At 53.6% G+C, this 14,982-nt stretch overlaps 1 protein-coding gene across 1 annotated transcript in view; it reads left to right on the top strand.

The window, feature by feature from the left end:
• The window catches only part of LOC125153311 (uncharacterized), a 28,010-nt gene extending 13,802 nt beyond the window's left edge, over positions 1–14,208 (top strand). Inside the window, exons 3-5 of the mRNA XM_047836373.1 lie at positions 3,184–3,337; positions 3,507–3,591; positions 11,860–14,208. Coding sequence (XP_047692329.1) covers positions 3,184–3,337; positions 3,507–3,591; positions 11,860–11,996 — 376 coding nt within the window. The 3' untranslated portion in view covers positions 11,997–14,208. The remainder of the gene's footprint in view (positions 1–3,183; positions 3,338–3,506; positions 3,592–11,859) is intronic.
• The last annotated feature ends 774 nt before the right edge of the window (positions 14,209–14,982 follow it).

The following is a 14,982-nucleotide window of genomic DNA, read 5'->3' as shown; positions in this document are numbered from 1 at the left end:
CTGGACAGGTCACCCAGGGCCCTGGCTTTGCTGCGGGGCAGGGCATGGGGGGCCAGTAGCTTCCTCCCACATGAACGCCAAGTTCTCCGTGATGACCCAGCATGCTGCCTGACACCTCTTGGAGAGGCGTCCCTGGGAGTGCCATCGGTCTTGAATCATAGAGGTGCTGGCACATTTTGGCCCGAAGCCCGGGAGCCTTCCTGCTGTTGGCCCTGGGGGGACATACGCCTGTCTCTGGAGGGCTGCCCGGGCCCCCGCCAGCCCCAGTGTCCCCAGGTGACCTTTGGCACTGGCAGGGTTTAGCCCCCTGCCCACCCTGAGTTGGGTCTGGAGGCCTGGGGGACACAAGGCTTGGGAATCAAAGTGAAACCCCAGCTCACGGGGCCTTGTGTGTGGTCAGTGACCCCATTACTGCTGGGCGGGCCTGCAGGCAGGGCACTGGCCAGCCAGGCCTGGAGCTGGGAGAGGGGGTTTCAGTGTGGGGACACCCTCCAGTTCTGTGGACTCTGGAGAACAGGCTCACTCTGTGTCCAGAGAGCAGTGTAATGTGATCAGTGTCTCTGGGGAAGAGACGGGCATTGTCATTCTAGAACTTGCTGTGCATTGCTCTCTGCAGCAAGGTGCCGGGTCCCCTGGGGAGAACTCCCTGATGGGCAATCACGCTGGGGACACTTTGGGACACCTGGCCCAGCCAGGTGGAGTGGGAGAGTCGGCCTTAGGCCCGTGTCCACCAGCTCTGAATGTGGCCCTCTGATGGGAGCCCCCGTCAGCCTTTCCCCCCACCCCCAGCTCAAGTGACTCCCACTGGTGGCGCCTGGTGCCGTGGTGCCCAGAGAGGGCTGCGTGCTCCGGCGGCCAGTCCCGGGGCTGGCCGTCAGGCCTGGCATCCACATGCCACCCGGGCAGGGAGTGAATAGGCGCAGGAGTGCCTTTGACGGCCCAGGACAAACAAACAGGGCCTTGGCCAGGCAGCAGGGCAGGGATCTCCATGTGGGGTGGGTGCTGTGAGAACCTTGCTGCCGGGGAAGGTTTCCCCAGAGGCTGGGTGGGGGTGGGTGGGGGTCGAGGCCAACTGCTGTTGGGGCAGAGCCCACTGCCCACCACTGGGTCTGAGGAAGCCCTGCACCCACCAGGTCACCAGCCCCTGCTGTGCGGTCGTGGTTGGGACCAGCACCCGAGGACAGAAGGGGCATTTGTGTTCTGAGTGCAGGCCCCGTGGGGGCTCAGGCTTCCCAGCCCCGATCCCTGACTGTGGGCTGTGTCCCGTGTCTTCCGACGGGCATGTCAAGTGCCTCTGAGTCCCTGCGTGTGGTGTCCATCTGTTCACTGCTGAAGGACACCTGACTATGTGGTTTACGTGGGACTGCGGTGCGTCTGTCCTGTGTCGAGCCCAGACTTGGGGGCTCAGAGCCGTAACTGCCAAACTGCCTCCCCGGGTGGACGCCACGTCGGAGTGCCCAGCTGACCACATCCTCCCGGTGTGGCCATTTCACTGGCTTCAGCCACGCTGGCCGTCCGGTCTGGTAGGTCTCGCCATGTGGGGTGGTGCTTTGTGTGCTCTGCGCTGGCCACCCAGGGGTCTTCCTGGACAGTGTCTGGTTTGGGTATTTTGCCCTGTTTTCTATGTGGGATTCTCCCTGTTGTTAAGTTTGAAAAGCTTTCTCTTTCAGGTGTCTGTTTGCACGTGTTTTCTCCCCATCTGTGGCTCATTTTGTATTCCTCAAAACAGCATCTTTTCAAGGGCATGGTGTTTTAAATTTCGGTGCATTCCAATTCCTTGTTTCTTTTATGGACTTTTTTGGTGTTGTTTCTAAGAAATCTTTGCTTCACCCAAGATCACAAAGTTTTTCTCTTAGGTATTCTTCCAGAAGTTTATAGTTCTAGGTTTTGTGCTGAACTTAGGACGATGGCCCATTTTGAGTGAGTCTCTGTAGGCACTTCGAGGCACAGTGCAGGGCTGGGTCCCCGCTGTACCAGCATCAGCTGTTTAGAGACGGCCCTTTCTCTGCCGGGCTGCCTTTCTTTGCTCTTCCGTGGAAACCCTCGTATGGGTCTGTCCCTGTGCCTTCGTGGTTATTGTGGCTGTTCTGGGCCATCTGCTTGTGGACATCTGCAGGCCCGTCCCACTCAGTCCTCTGCACCCACAGGGTGTCCCTGAATGGCAGGGAGCCGCCCCCACAGGACCTCTTGTTCTAAAACCCTGACAACTCACTCCATGGATTAGCAGGAGAGATCCAAAGTGGTAAAAATGGTTTTTTAGTAAAAATTATAAAAAGTGCACAGTTTAGAATCTTTCTGAAATTTTGTGAGTGGCCTGCGGCAAGGAATGAATAGGGCTGCATCTGCCCCTAGCCACCTTGTGCCCCTTAGGCAGGTGGCTTTCAGGTGGGGGCAGTGGGGGTCCTGGGAGGAGGGACAGGCCCTGGGACCACTTTGCTGGGCGTATTGGTGAGGCCGCCACCCGACCCCGTCCCTGTATGATGACAGGGACGTCGGGCCACGGTGGCCCCAGGCAGGACTCGGCCTCTGTGTGGTTCAGATGGGACGAGCTTCTTGACCTGACTTTTTCCCTCCTTCTCTGAGTGGACGCCACACACGCCCCATTTTAGAACCAGACAACAGCTTTGTTTTAATGTCCAGTTGTTCATAAAGGATATGGTTCCTTTAAGCTTTTTTCCAAGACAATTTATATTTGCTGCCGTTGCCCATGGCGACCGACTGTTGGGCATAAACAGTGCACACCAGGGCGGGGGACGGGCATATTCTGTATTTTAACGTTAGACTTGATTTCTGCTGTGGGAGAGAGGTGGGGGTTCCCCAAGGCCACTGGGCCCCCACCAGGTTTCTGGGTAGGGATCCCCTGATGTCACTGGTCCCTGGGTGGGGGGAGGGTTACCCCAATGTCACTGGGTGCCCAGACAGGGGCAGGGGTCCCCTGATGTCACCAGGTCCCTGGGAGGTAGTCTCCCGATGTCATCAGGTCCCTGGGCAGGGCCAGGGTTTCCCCAATGTCACCTGGTCCCCGGGCAGGGGTCTTCTGATGCCATCAGGTCCCTGGGAAGGGGTCCCCTGACATCACCTGGTCCCTGGATGTCAGCAGGTTCTGGGGGCACTACTTGGTGGGGCTGTGAGTTATGGAGGGGAGTGGCCCTGGCTCGGGCCCTGAGCGCTCTCCTCCCTCAGAGGGAAATCCTGCTGGACCATCACATTCGAGCAGTTCAAGGAAGCGCTTGAAGAGCTCTCCAAGAAGAGATTCAAAGACAAGAGCAGCGAGGGGGCTGTCCACGAGGTGCACAGGCTCATTGAGGGCAAGTCCCCCATCATCTCAGGGGTGATGGTGAGCATGGCTAGCAGGGACTCCCTGGAGGGCAGCAGCCCATGGGGTCTGGGGTGGGACAGGGGACGTGTTACTCCCTGGGGGTGTGCCGACCCAGCTGCCGACGGCCTCACGTGCTCACTTGGCCCCTTGCGCTCACACGGGCGCGCCCCATTCTCTCCCTCTACAGAAGGCCATCTCGTCGCCCACTGTGTCCCGGCTCACAGACACGACCAAGTTCACGGGCTCCCACAAGGAACGCTTCGACCCATCAGGCAAGGGCAAAGGCAAGGTGGGCCGTGTGGACCTGTGGGATGAGTCAGGCTACGTACTGGGCTATAAGCACACGGGCACCTATGACCAGAAGGTGCAGGGTGGCAAGTAGCCATCCCAGGAGCAGCCCTTCCCGCTGGGGCCCGTGCCACCTCACACTTCATTACATTCCCTTGCTCCCTGGGGAAGAACTCAAGGCTGGGGCCCCGGGGGACCATGGGGGTGGCAGTCAGGCCTCCTCCTGCTTGGGGCCTGGCATGCTTCTCTCTCACCCCCAAGTGAGGCCCCGAAATCACTGACCATTTCTAACACACCTGCCACGTCCAGTGCTGGCCGACAACAAACGGCCTTTTTCAGAGCGTCTCCTGGGACCAGACCACACTAACTACCTGGCTTACAGGTGAAAAGTCCATTTTAAAGGGGCCGGTGGGCCACAAGGGGGTGAGTGGGACAGACCCTGTCAGCAGCTGGCCCCCTGTTGACCTGCAAACCCCTCCCTGGAACCTCGAGGGCAGCACAAGCTAACGCACTAACCAGCAGCACCAAGAAGACAGAAGTGAGCTGCTAACAGGACATCATGAAGGTGTGGGGAGGTGGGACAGGTGCTTGCATGTGCACACACACTCACACATACCCACATGTGTGTGCTTGCACACATGCATATGCTCACGCACACACATTGTGGAGCCGGAGGAAGGTGAGCCAGTGGGAGGGGCTCCTCAGTGGACCAGAGGAACACGGTCTGAAGTTGTCGAAATGGAAACCAAGGACAAGACCGTTTATTGTGTTTTTCTAAGAATAAACTGGAAATGTATTTGTTCCCAGAATGGGTCAGCGAAGACAGAATACCATTTCTGCCCCTTTCTCTCCTGCCGTTTGTGTCTCTAGGCCAGGAGACCCTGCTGGCTAAGGCTTCCCATGCAGTCGCTTTGCTGGCATGATGGTGTCTTCTGTCCAGGGCCCCACTTGCACTCAGGGCCTCCGGGCTGTGGGTCCCCATGGCTGCTCCCTGTTCACTGGCACGTGGCACAGATCTCAGTGGTTCAGTCTCTGCATGAGTCTTCCCTAACCTCTCCCAACCCCTGCAAATGCAGAAAACCACACAAGAGAGGCAGGCCCACAAAGGGCCCCGAGGCCAGCAGCATTTATTGGCATTTGGTTTCTCCATGAGGCTGGACAGGGGAGTCAAGCATTGGGACTCTTGTCACAGTGGCTTCATGGGGACATGTCCCCTTGCAGAAGTGCCACCAAGCCTGGCAAGTGACTGGTGGGGCCGTGTGGTCCTGGCGCTGGTCTTGGGAAAAGCCCAGGGGAGCCTCAGGGCAATGCTTCTTGGAGCCCGTCCACCCTGGCCACTGTTCTGTGAACGTGGCAGCTGGCTGGTTGGGGGCACTCCCTGGTGCACAGCACAGGCGGTTGAAATAAAGACCAGCACCGGGGTGGCACACGCACCCGCCTCCCTGTGCCCAAAGGGCATGCTGGTCGTCGCTAGAGCTAGGGATGGTCCCTTGTCTGTGCGGTGGGGCTCGGGGCTCGAGCTCCCATCCAGCATGGCCCCTCTGAAGGGATGTGGTCCTCCCCCTCGCCCCCGTGGTGGGGCCTCGCCAGCAGCTTGCTTCTGAGGTTCTGAGACTTCCCAGTGCGTAAAATCTGAGATGGTTGCAGGCCTTGAGTCACCTGTGCTCACTGCAGTCTCTAGTTTCTACCTTGGCGATCCTGAGCTGCCCAGCCAGGCCTCTCCACCCCATGGTGGGGGAAGGTGGGGAAACCAAGGACTGAGTACTGGAGGAGGGACAAGCAAGCAGGACACAGTATCCCCGGCTGGACTGCGGTGAGGATCTGGAGGCAAGGGGAGGATGTGGGAAATGTTGGAAGGTGACTCTGAACATGACAAATGTTTCTCAACAATGAGCAGATCACAAACCAGACCTCCTCCCAGATCCTCTTGGGCACCATGTTGGGGAGCACCGTCTGAGGCGGTGGGGCTCCGCCTCCTGCCATTACCACCTGGGTCCCCCCGTCACAGCCATGACATAGCGTGGACACTGGAGTCCAGCAGGACCTTGGCCCCCACAGTGTGCATGCCCCAGTGAGCCGAGGGACGAGGGTCCCCATGCCAATGCACAGCCCCCCTTCCACCGGCCCTTCTCAGCCCCTCACCCCCAGGAGGCCATCTTCTGTGCCAGAGCGGGGTTTCCAGGCAAAACAGCCTCCCCAGGACCACCCTGGGAGATTGGGGTCTAAGCAAGAGAAACCACACATCTGCCTGCCCATGGGGACCCCTGCTGTCACGCCCTTCCCCAGAGCAGGAGCCCTCTTCTTAGTGGAAGGCACCAGTGCCACAGTCTGGTGGAGCTGAGCTGCTCACTTGTGACCAGTGTTTCCCAATGCGCTCCTGACTGTTCTCACAGCACCTTCCCATGGGGTTTGTGAATGGGTCCCCTTGGCGGTCCACCCCGTCCCACAGCAGGGAGGTCCGGTTGGCCACACAGGGGCTACAGTCTCCCCTGTCTCCCCTGCCCAATCCCAAAGCCTCTTCAGATGGCACCCGTCCCCAGACAAAGCCTGGACGTTCCCTCAGTCAGGAAGGAGGGGGAGGTGGCAAAGACTCCATCACGAGTCCTCAGTGCTCTCCATTCATTCCATCAGCTTAAAATAATCTGTTAAACGTGTTGCCCCCGCACACAGAACATGTGCGCGTGCGCGCACACGCACGCACACGCGTGCTCCTCCATCGGCGTCTGAACACTGAGAACACGCAGGCAGGGTGTGTGTCTTTGCTGCATGTTATATGTGATGCCAATTATCTTCTACTAACCGTGGTTACCCAGAAACCCAGCGTCTATCTGTGAGTGAGAGACTGCACAGCACGAGGAGACAGGACACGTTCTGCCAGGGAGGGCAGGGCTGACAGCATCTGAGTGTCAGGAGAACTGGAGGAGGGTGCCTAACACTGATCACACCAGAACACTTATTTATTTCTATTTAACGTGATAGGATAGGCAACTAGGTGGCGGTAACAGTCAGCTTTACCAAAGTGAAGTTCAAATCATGTAAGTTTAGGATGTTATCGCAGAAGATATATATTTATACCGGAGTATTTTCACACCTCTCGTGTCCCCAGTCCTACGTTTGCGGCAGATGAAAATCACAGTCGATGCGAGAAGCCGGGGAACAGTGCGCGCAGGCAGCTCGCTGGCACCACTTCCTGTTGGTGTGGCTCTGCGTCTGCGTCCCTGTGCTCAGCGCTCAGGACATGCCACGGGCGTCCCTCTGGCTGCTCGGTGGACAGGGCCTGCGGCAGCGGGCTCATGCCCCCACCCCAGACTGCTTCTGTGAATAGTTTTTTGGCGCCCAGCCGTGCCCATGTGCTCAGTCGGGCATGACGTATGGCCGGTTTTGCACTATGTCGCCTGGTAGCGGTAGGAGGGGACACCTAAAATTTTCACCATCTGGCCCTTTACGGGAAAAGCATGTGCTGGCCCTGCCCTGGGGACCCAGCCCAGCTCTCTTCATACACAAGCTGGCGGCTCCCCCGTCTTGCAGTCCACGCTACATGGGACGCCCTGTGGTCACCTGTTCCATGCAGGCCAGGTTGAAAATTCAACTGTACTGTGAAGTTACCAATAGGCTAGAATGTCCTTAAAACACTGACCCTGAACAGCTCCCCTCCACTGATTGACTACTGACACTGTGGAACCTGGTGGTTCAGGGTATGGCCTCTGTCCCTGGGCATGTGGAGGGCATGGCCCCAGGTGGGCTGGGCAGTGGCCACCCTGAGCTTCGAGAGGTTTTTTTCTCTCCCTCTAGACTCTTGAAATCCCAAACCAAGCCAAACAGAAAGGACACCCACACAACTTAAAAGAAACTTGAAAGGGATCGTATACTACTAGTTTGTACTAAGTTTTTTTCAGGAAAGGGAAATAAATTTATATATATATGCAATATATTTTTACACTGTTTTGTTACCATTAGGGAGTCCTGAGTGTATCACTTTATCAGTGTGATAGTGAAGAGTAGAGTCGACGTCTTGGGTGTTCTGACTCAGAAAGGCACGTCTGCTGGCGTCTCAAAGCTGCACTCAACCAGGGATATGTATGGGATCGGGGTGGCCCTCCTCTCCCTCCCCAGAGCGTGAGGCACTGTGTCCCCGGTCAGAGCTGCTGTCAAGGCCTGACCTGCAAACCTGTAGTGAAGCAGCTCCTGTCTGCATACTGCTCCTCCTGTGCTTGCTGTTAACATTGTGTGTCAAATTGGTAAAGTGATAAATAAAGGTGTTGAAATGTGGATCTGTTGTCCTCAAGGTGCACCACCTACACCAGCAGTCGCACACAGGCACTAACATCTAACATGGACGGGCTGTGGGAGGGGCTGTGGGAGGGATGGGAGCCACAGCTCACAGGGTCTCACGTCACCTCCCCGCAGGGAGGAAACTTTTGCTTCCTCATTTAGATGGTGACTCCTGGCCTGACCCCAGGCCACCTGCCTCGTAGTCCCAGGCTCGTTCCAATCTTGCCCTGGTGCAGCCCCGGGTGGGGGCCCAGACATAGCAATGCTGTCCTCGAGTAAGTACCAACATGAAATCCTCTGTGAAATAGTTTTCAAAACTGAAGATAAAGGCATTCATTCTAAGACTACAACAAGGAAAACTGCACCAGCAGACATTAAAAGTAAGTCTAATTGCAGCAAGAACATGACCACAGACAGAATGTCTGCAGGGAAGTGGCTCAAAAAATGGGCAGTAAGTAACCATACAAAAACCCTGTAAATAAATGATTTCTGTGGGAAAAAAATATTTCACTAAAATACTCGAACACTGGGGTGCCTGGGTGGCCCAGTCAGTTAAGTGTCCGACTCTTTATTTCAGCTCAGGTCATGATCCCACAGTTTGTGAGTTCTAGCCCAGAGTGAGCCTCTGTGCTGGGGGTGGAACCTACTTGGTTGGGATTCTCTCTCTCTCTCTCTCTCTCTCTCTCTCTCTCTGTCGTTCTCTCTCAAAAACAAAACAAAACAAAACAAAAAAATACTAAAGCAAAAACCAAAAACTAAAAAACCCTTAAAAACCATCACATGGAAGCCGAAGGGTGCCCAGGGAGGTACATGCTCATGGCTCCTGTATGCTACCGGGGGAGCAGAAGCCCTGATTAGATGAACACCAGCTGTGATAATATGCCAGAAAGAATGCATAGCTTCCAAAACCAGCAGAGGTGAAAATGGCTACAGTATAGAAGGGGACAATCACAGAAGAAACAGAATACAAAACAAGAAGAAACAAAAGCATATCGATTATGTCAGGCGATATGGCAAGAGAAAAGAGAGAAAAGCGATAAAGTAAAGGTTTTAGAGCTGAATGCATCAGTAATTTCCATTAAAGATGGAAAGGAACAGAAGCTGTGGTGCAGGAGAGGAAGTGAGAGAGAATGCGGCGCCATGGACCAGCATGAACCACAGCCAGGAGGACGGGGTGGCCCCAGCACCGTGGGGAGGACGCAGGTGCGGACCAAGCCTCGCCGGCCCTGCCAGAGCCCCGCAGCTGGCCCTGGTGTCCTGCCTGCTCTGTCACCGGCCAGGGCCGCCCCGATGTGTCCTTGGCTTGAAAGCGGAAGTGGAGCTTGAGGTTGGGAGCAACCCGTGGCCATCGCTCACCCACGTCCCTTCCCTTCCCCGAATGGCAAGGACTTGCTTGAAGCAACCACCACCCCGACGGGTCTGCCTTAGGGACACAGCTCCAGATGCTGAGGCCATGGAAATGCCATTAAAAGACTGTTGGGCCAAAAACTTGGACAATAAGGCAATACAAGCGAATTCGAGATACAGCCCTTATGAGAACTCAGGAAGAAAGGGACAGCCTGCGCCATCCCAGGGCTTAGGCTGAGTAACTACTGGCAAAGTAGAAAACCCCCCAAACCTAGTGGCTGACACAGTGACATTCCTTTCTCATGCACACGGAGTCCAGCAGAGGTCAAGGAGGGCTCTCTGCCCCCAGGAGAGAAACAGGCCCGCTGGTCAGTGGCACCGCTGGCAAGGCTACGGAGGGGACGGCGGCCACCCTGGTGGCCTGGCAGCTCTTCTCTGTCCCACTCAGAATGAACCACATGGCCCCAAGCCCGCTGCGGGGGGCTGGCGAATGGAGGGGTGGACGGTGCTCTGTGAGAAGGGGCTAAGGGAACTAAACCCGTGGCCAGAAGTCTCCCACAAAGAGCATTTCAGGCCCGACTGGCTTCCTCAGCAAGTTCCACCACACACTCAGGGAAGAGAGAGTTACAACCTGTCCTGAATTCTCCTAGAAAGCAGAGAAAGGTGTACAGCTGAACTTTTATCACGGGCATGGCGTGGCGGTGTGAACGCTGAGGATAGCGGCACCTTAAGAGAGGACCATAGGTGGCGTCACCGCGGGGACAGGACTGGTTCCTGCCGCCGTCCCAGCCAACAACCACACCATGTGGTGCCGCATCAGCGGGGTCCTGGGACCAGACTCTAGCTACCGCTTCCCCTTCACGACAGCGGGGGCAGGCACTTATCACCCCTTTCTACAGATGAGGAAATGGAGACCCAGAGAATTCCAATAATTAAATGTCAGACATTAAGTGGGGTACCCAGAATACAAAATCCTAAACAAAATAGTAACCGAATCCAAAAGTATGTTTGCAAAGGAAAACCCATCATTACTAGGCTGTGCTTAACCCAGAAAATTTCGGTTGTTTTACGTTATCAAATTACCGAAATTAACCACATGAACAGAATAAAGGAGAAAAACCACATGGTCATCTTCAATGGCTGCAGAAAAAGTGATAAAATTCACCCATTCACGATAAAAAATGTCTTGGCAAATTAACACTACAAGGAGCTTCTTTAACTTGATAAAGTCTATCTACAGAAACACACCCTCTAGAATGAAAACATTAAAACTTTGACAGTAAGTGCTAGAAACATGGACCGACAGAAACTAATACACTTCTAACGGAGCATCAGTGTAACCATTCTAGAAATCATCTGAAATTACCTGCAGCAAAGGTGTTAAGAACATGGTTCAGGAGTTAAGTGAAACACGAACATAATGGGACACAAAGTTAATAAGAAAGAACCAAATGGGATTTTAGAACTAAAAACATATGTAATTTCTGAAATTAAAAATCCATTATCTACACAGGCCCAACTGCAGAATGAGTGAGGCCTGTGACAATGCAGCAGAAATGACCCCAACGGAGGGCAAGAACAAAAGATGGGAAAACAGACCCGAAGTCTGGGGACCCGTGGGGATGCTACCAAGTGGTCTGGGTGTAACTGGGGTCCGGGAGGGAGGGTGGGACAGAAGCTGGATCGAATAACCATGTTGAAGAAATGGTGGCAAAACTTTCCCAGATTTGACGAAAATTATAAAGTCACAGGTCTAAGAAGCTCAACAAAACCTAAACAAGAGGAACATAAAGTAATAGCATGGTGAGCATTTCCAACAAGCCTAAAATGGTTGAATGCTAAAATCTTTTCAATAAATAAAAAAAAAAAAATGGTATGATGAAAGAAATTGCACTCCCCCACAAAAACCATATTTGCTGTGACATATTTTCCTGCTAAGTTGCAGAGAAACTGATGCCAAAGGACACAGCCAGGACCAGACAGGAAGGAACCGGGGAGACCACCCGGTTCCTGAGGGAAACGCCCGACCCCCGAACGCCAGTGGCAGAGCCCGACGACACACACAGGCACCTGTAGGCCTGCCTGCTCTTCTCCATAAATTAAGTAGGCATTGGTTTAAAAAAGTACTTTGTTTTACCTAGAAGCCAAGTATTTAAATAAGATAAGAAGTTTCCAAACTAAAAATCTAGTATTTTGTCTGTGTGCGCTCTAATTTTCAGAAATGCACTGTAATTGTAAGCAAGAGAGCGCCTGGGGAAATACTTCCACTGCGAGGCAGTGATGTCACAAAATGGTATTTTTAATGTTTCCCCAAAATGTGCTACTTTTATTAAATCTTGGAACGTACCTGTCCCACCTGCACCTAGCTTGCTTCATGAAAGAATTCAGTGAGAAGATCTTAGTCACAATTTATAAAAAGTCACTTTTTAGAATGTTAGTTTATCTTGCCACACAAAATTATTTAATCACACACAGTGCTCTTACATTAGGGAGAAAAATACTGCATTTTATCTCAAGATATTTCATGGAAAATTAATGATGCTGGTCTCAAAAAACATCAATATGTCTTGTCTCAAAACATGTGAAGGGCTTGGATTAATCCTTTTTTTTTTTTTTTTTTTTTGCAATCTCAGGAGCAGGAGCAGCGTGGAGTCAGAGGGAGCCACCCTGGTTAGCACCTCCCTGCAAATACTACCCCTACATGTCCTTGTTCGCAGACTCGCCTACTGGCAGATCAATCCCATCTTTTCAGGGTGTTTTAGAAAACTGAGCTGTAGGCCCTGAACACGTTTCAAAACTTCAGCTGATTATGAACGGGAGGCACAGCTCTGCCCCACAATCATACCAGGTAGAAAAGAGCTTCCGCGGTTTACTAGGTGCGTGGAGGCGACCCAGACGCGGCCTAGCAGCCGCCACGCGGAAACAGGCCCAGCATCTTCTTGAGCTCCTTGTAGCTCCAGTGCAGCTGCTCCACCTGGGCCTTGTGTTGCGCGCGCACCTGGCTCAGTTCCTGCAGGAGGTGTTCCTTGGTGCTGACCAGGGAGCTGGAGGAGGGCTTGGGGAAGCGACGCCTGAGGACTGCCTGCCGCCTCCTCTCCAGCAGCATCCTCCCTCACCTGGCCGGGGCCCTCCCGGTCCACACCGGTCCCCGCAGCCAACACCCTCCCATTTCCCACCGGCTCCGGCTCCTGCCATCCACCCCTGGCCTCCAGACGGTGTGAGGCTATGCGTGACCCGAGCCCTCGGCCACCAGGCCACGTGCAGGCTCAGCACCCAGACGGACGGGCAAAGGCAACGGATGACGGAGGGGTGCCTCGCTACTCCCGCCACACCTGTTTTCTGAGAAAACCATCATCATCTTCCCAGCTAGCAGAACAATGTTCTCATTCTGGAACAGATCCAAAGACTGACATATTTCTATCTCCCGGTCCGATGTAAAGGGGCTCCCTGAATAATTCTGACATAGTGACTGCATAACTGAAGAGTCCTGGTTTTACAGTGTTGACCACGGTTGCCTTTGGAAGGACTTCAGGGAAGAAGCGGCCCTGTACTGCCCACTTGGCCATCTGTGAAGTGCCCTCGCCCTCCACTCGGCAGTGACCAGGGATAGATGGGAGCGGGGCCGTCTTCCCACAGACGCATGCCCCCGAAGACAGACCTCCTGTGCAGGCACCAGCCATCTGCTCCAGCCAGGCTAAGGCCTAGAGTGGATGAAGTCAGTGTGGACCACCACTGCCCCCCACCTCCACCCACTGCACGGCAGCCCAGTCCACACGGAGCCCACAGTGCTGCAGATGGGGGCCCATCGGGTTCTGGGAGCCATCCTGCCTCACCTATCCACCCCCCCCACACCCATGACAGCTACCTTTTGCTCCCTTCCGCTGCTCCATCTATGCTCCAGCTCATCTCCCAGGAGCCCCTTCCCCTCTGTACCTCGTGCTTGGGGTAGGCCCACTGACCCCCCAGTGTCACAGCCTGGCTCCACCTAGGGCCGTGCTGCACTCGAGCCTGGGGGAGGTGTGTGGGACTCAGCCCAAAGTGGGGGACTAGGGGTGAGTTGGGCTCATGCTCTGCACCTCCAAAGTACACCTCACACCACCCAGTGGGCGGCATGCCTCCTCCCTGCACCTGCTTCCCAGCACACGATTCTCTGGATAGAAACTGATGCTTCACCTAGACAGCCCCCACACTGCCTGCTCCCTTCTCACCACCCATCACACAGCTGGGAGTAAAGGGGGAGGCCCCGCACACTAGGAGAACTGACAGGAACCACGCAGGGTGGACCAAGACAGCCCAGAGTCTCTCAGCAGCTCTCACCTGCCCCTCACAGACGCAGCAGCAAGAAGGGACTCGCTTTTCCTGAAGAAAGGGGAGCTCAGGGGAGTTGTAAGTCAACCGGAGACGCGTGTGGCACAGGGCCTGCATGCTGCGAAGCCACCAGGCGACTCCTCTGCGTACCCTGCTGTCACTGGGGCTGGCCCTGCTTCCCCCTGCCCTCCCCCCCTGCCCCGGGCAGGCACCTGTGGCTCTCCTGCAGCATCTGGGTCAGCTCCCGGACCTTGTCATAGTGCTCCAGATGCTGCTTCAACTCCACGATCTCACCAGAGAGCCTCTTCACACTTGTTTCAAGTCCTGAAAGAGAAAAAAAGTAGCATCAAAAGAGCTTCCCTGTCCCTAGGTCTGCCCAAAGAAATGCCTTGGGAAAACCAAAAACCCAAAAAAGCCAACAAACAAACAAACAAAAAACCTAAACAAAACAAAACAAAAAGAGGCAGAGAGAATGCAGTTAAGGCAGAAGATTCTACACTCATAACCCTAATGGACCTGATCAGTATAGCTATGTCATGTTTCTGTAGAAGTCCTAAGCTTCTGAGATGACAAGGAGACACATAAAATTCTTGGACCAATCCCTGTTATCAATGGCAAGTTTTCTGTGGTGAGAGATGAAGAGGAACAAAAGAATAAAAAGTCTTAAGCAAGCACATTTGAAATGAGCGATGACTGTGTCCAGGCCACATAAACAGGAAAACAAAGCCTGCTACAGAATGACCCATTAAAGGAGCTCAATTTCTAGGTCACTGGAGGTAGGGAATGGAGGAGGCAGGTGGAGATGTAAGGGTGGGGTGCGGTGGGGGATGGCAGCTAGTCTCAGTGGCCGTGCCACTGAGGTTGGAAAGATAGATGGTTTCAGATAAAGGGTTTTAAGATTTGGAAAACAAACAATTATAAAAGATAGTGAGATGCAGACAATGATCTAGAAATTTGTCCTCGAAGTTGGGCAGTGTTATGGAGGGAAGTAACTAGAGAAGAGTTCCAAGACCCTAGTGGCCAGGAAAGGTGTTACATGTTAACAGGAGATTAACTTTAAAAAGATTACTAAATATTAGTTGTCCTATTTTCTCAGGCCAAATAAGATTTCTAGTATACTATAAAAAGAAGGAAGAAGAAAAAAACCCCTTTAATGTTTCATATTATAGTTCAGAAAACTTACATTATTGTATACCAATTTCATTAAACTGCAGTGAGATTTATTTTTACAGAATGCTCATATGCTACAGATAGACATTACCTTCTGAAGAAGATGTCAAATAGACTTGTTTACACCCAGAGAAGCCACATATGTAGAAAAAGCCTCACACATCCACTACAGTATCTAAAAGAGCTGAACAACTTGGTGGTCACTACTGATGGAATTTAAAACAGATTCAAAAGATATAAGAAGCTACATTGTTAAAGGAATGGTATATAATTCTTGT

This window comes from Prionailurus viverrinus, chromosome A2, assembly GCF_022837055.1.
Source record: "Prionailurus viverrinus isolate Anna chromosome A2, UM_Priviv_1.0, whole genome shotgun sequence".
NCBI classification, from domain to species: domain Eukaryota; kingdom Metazoa; phylum Chordata; class Mammalia; order Carnivora; family Felidae; genus Prionailurus; species Prionailurus viverrinus.
The sequence above is the reverse complement of the archived record's forward strand: the minus strand, read 5'-3'. Positions and strand labels throughout refer to the sequence as shown.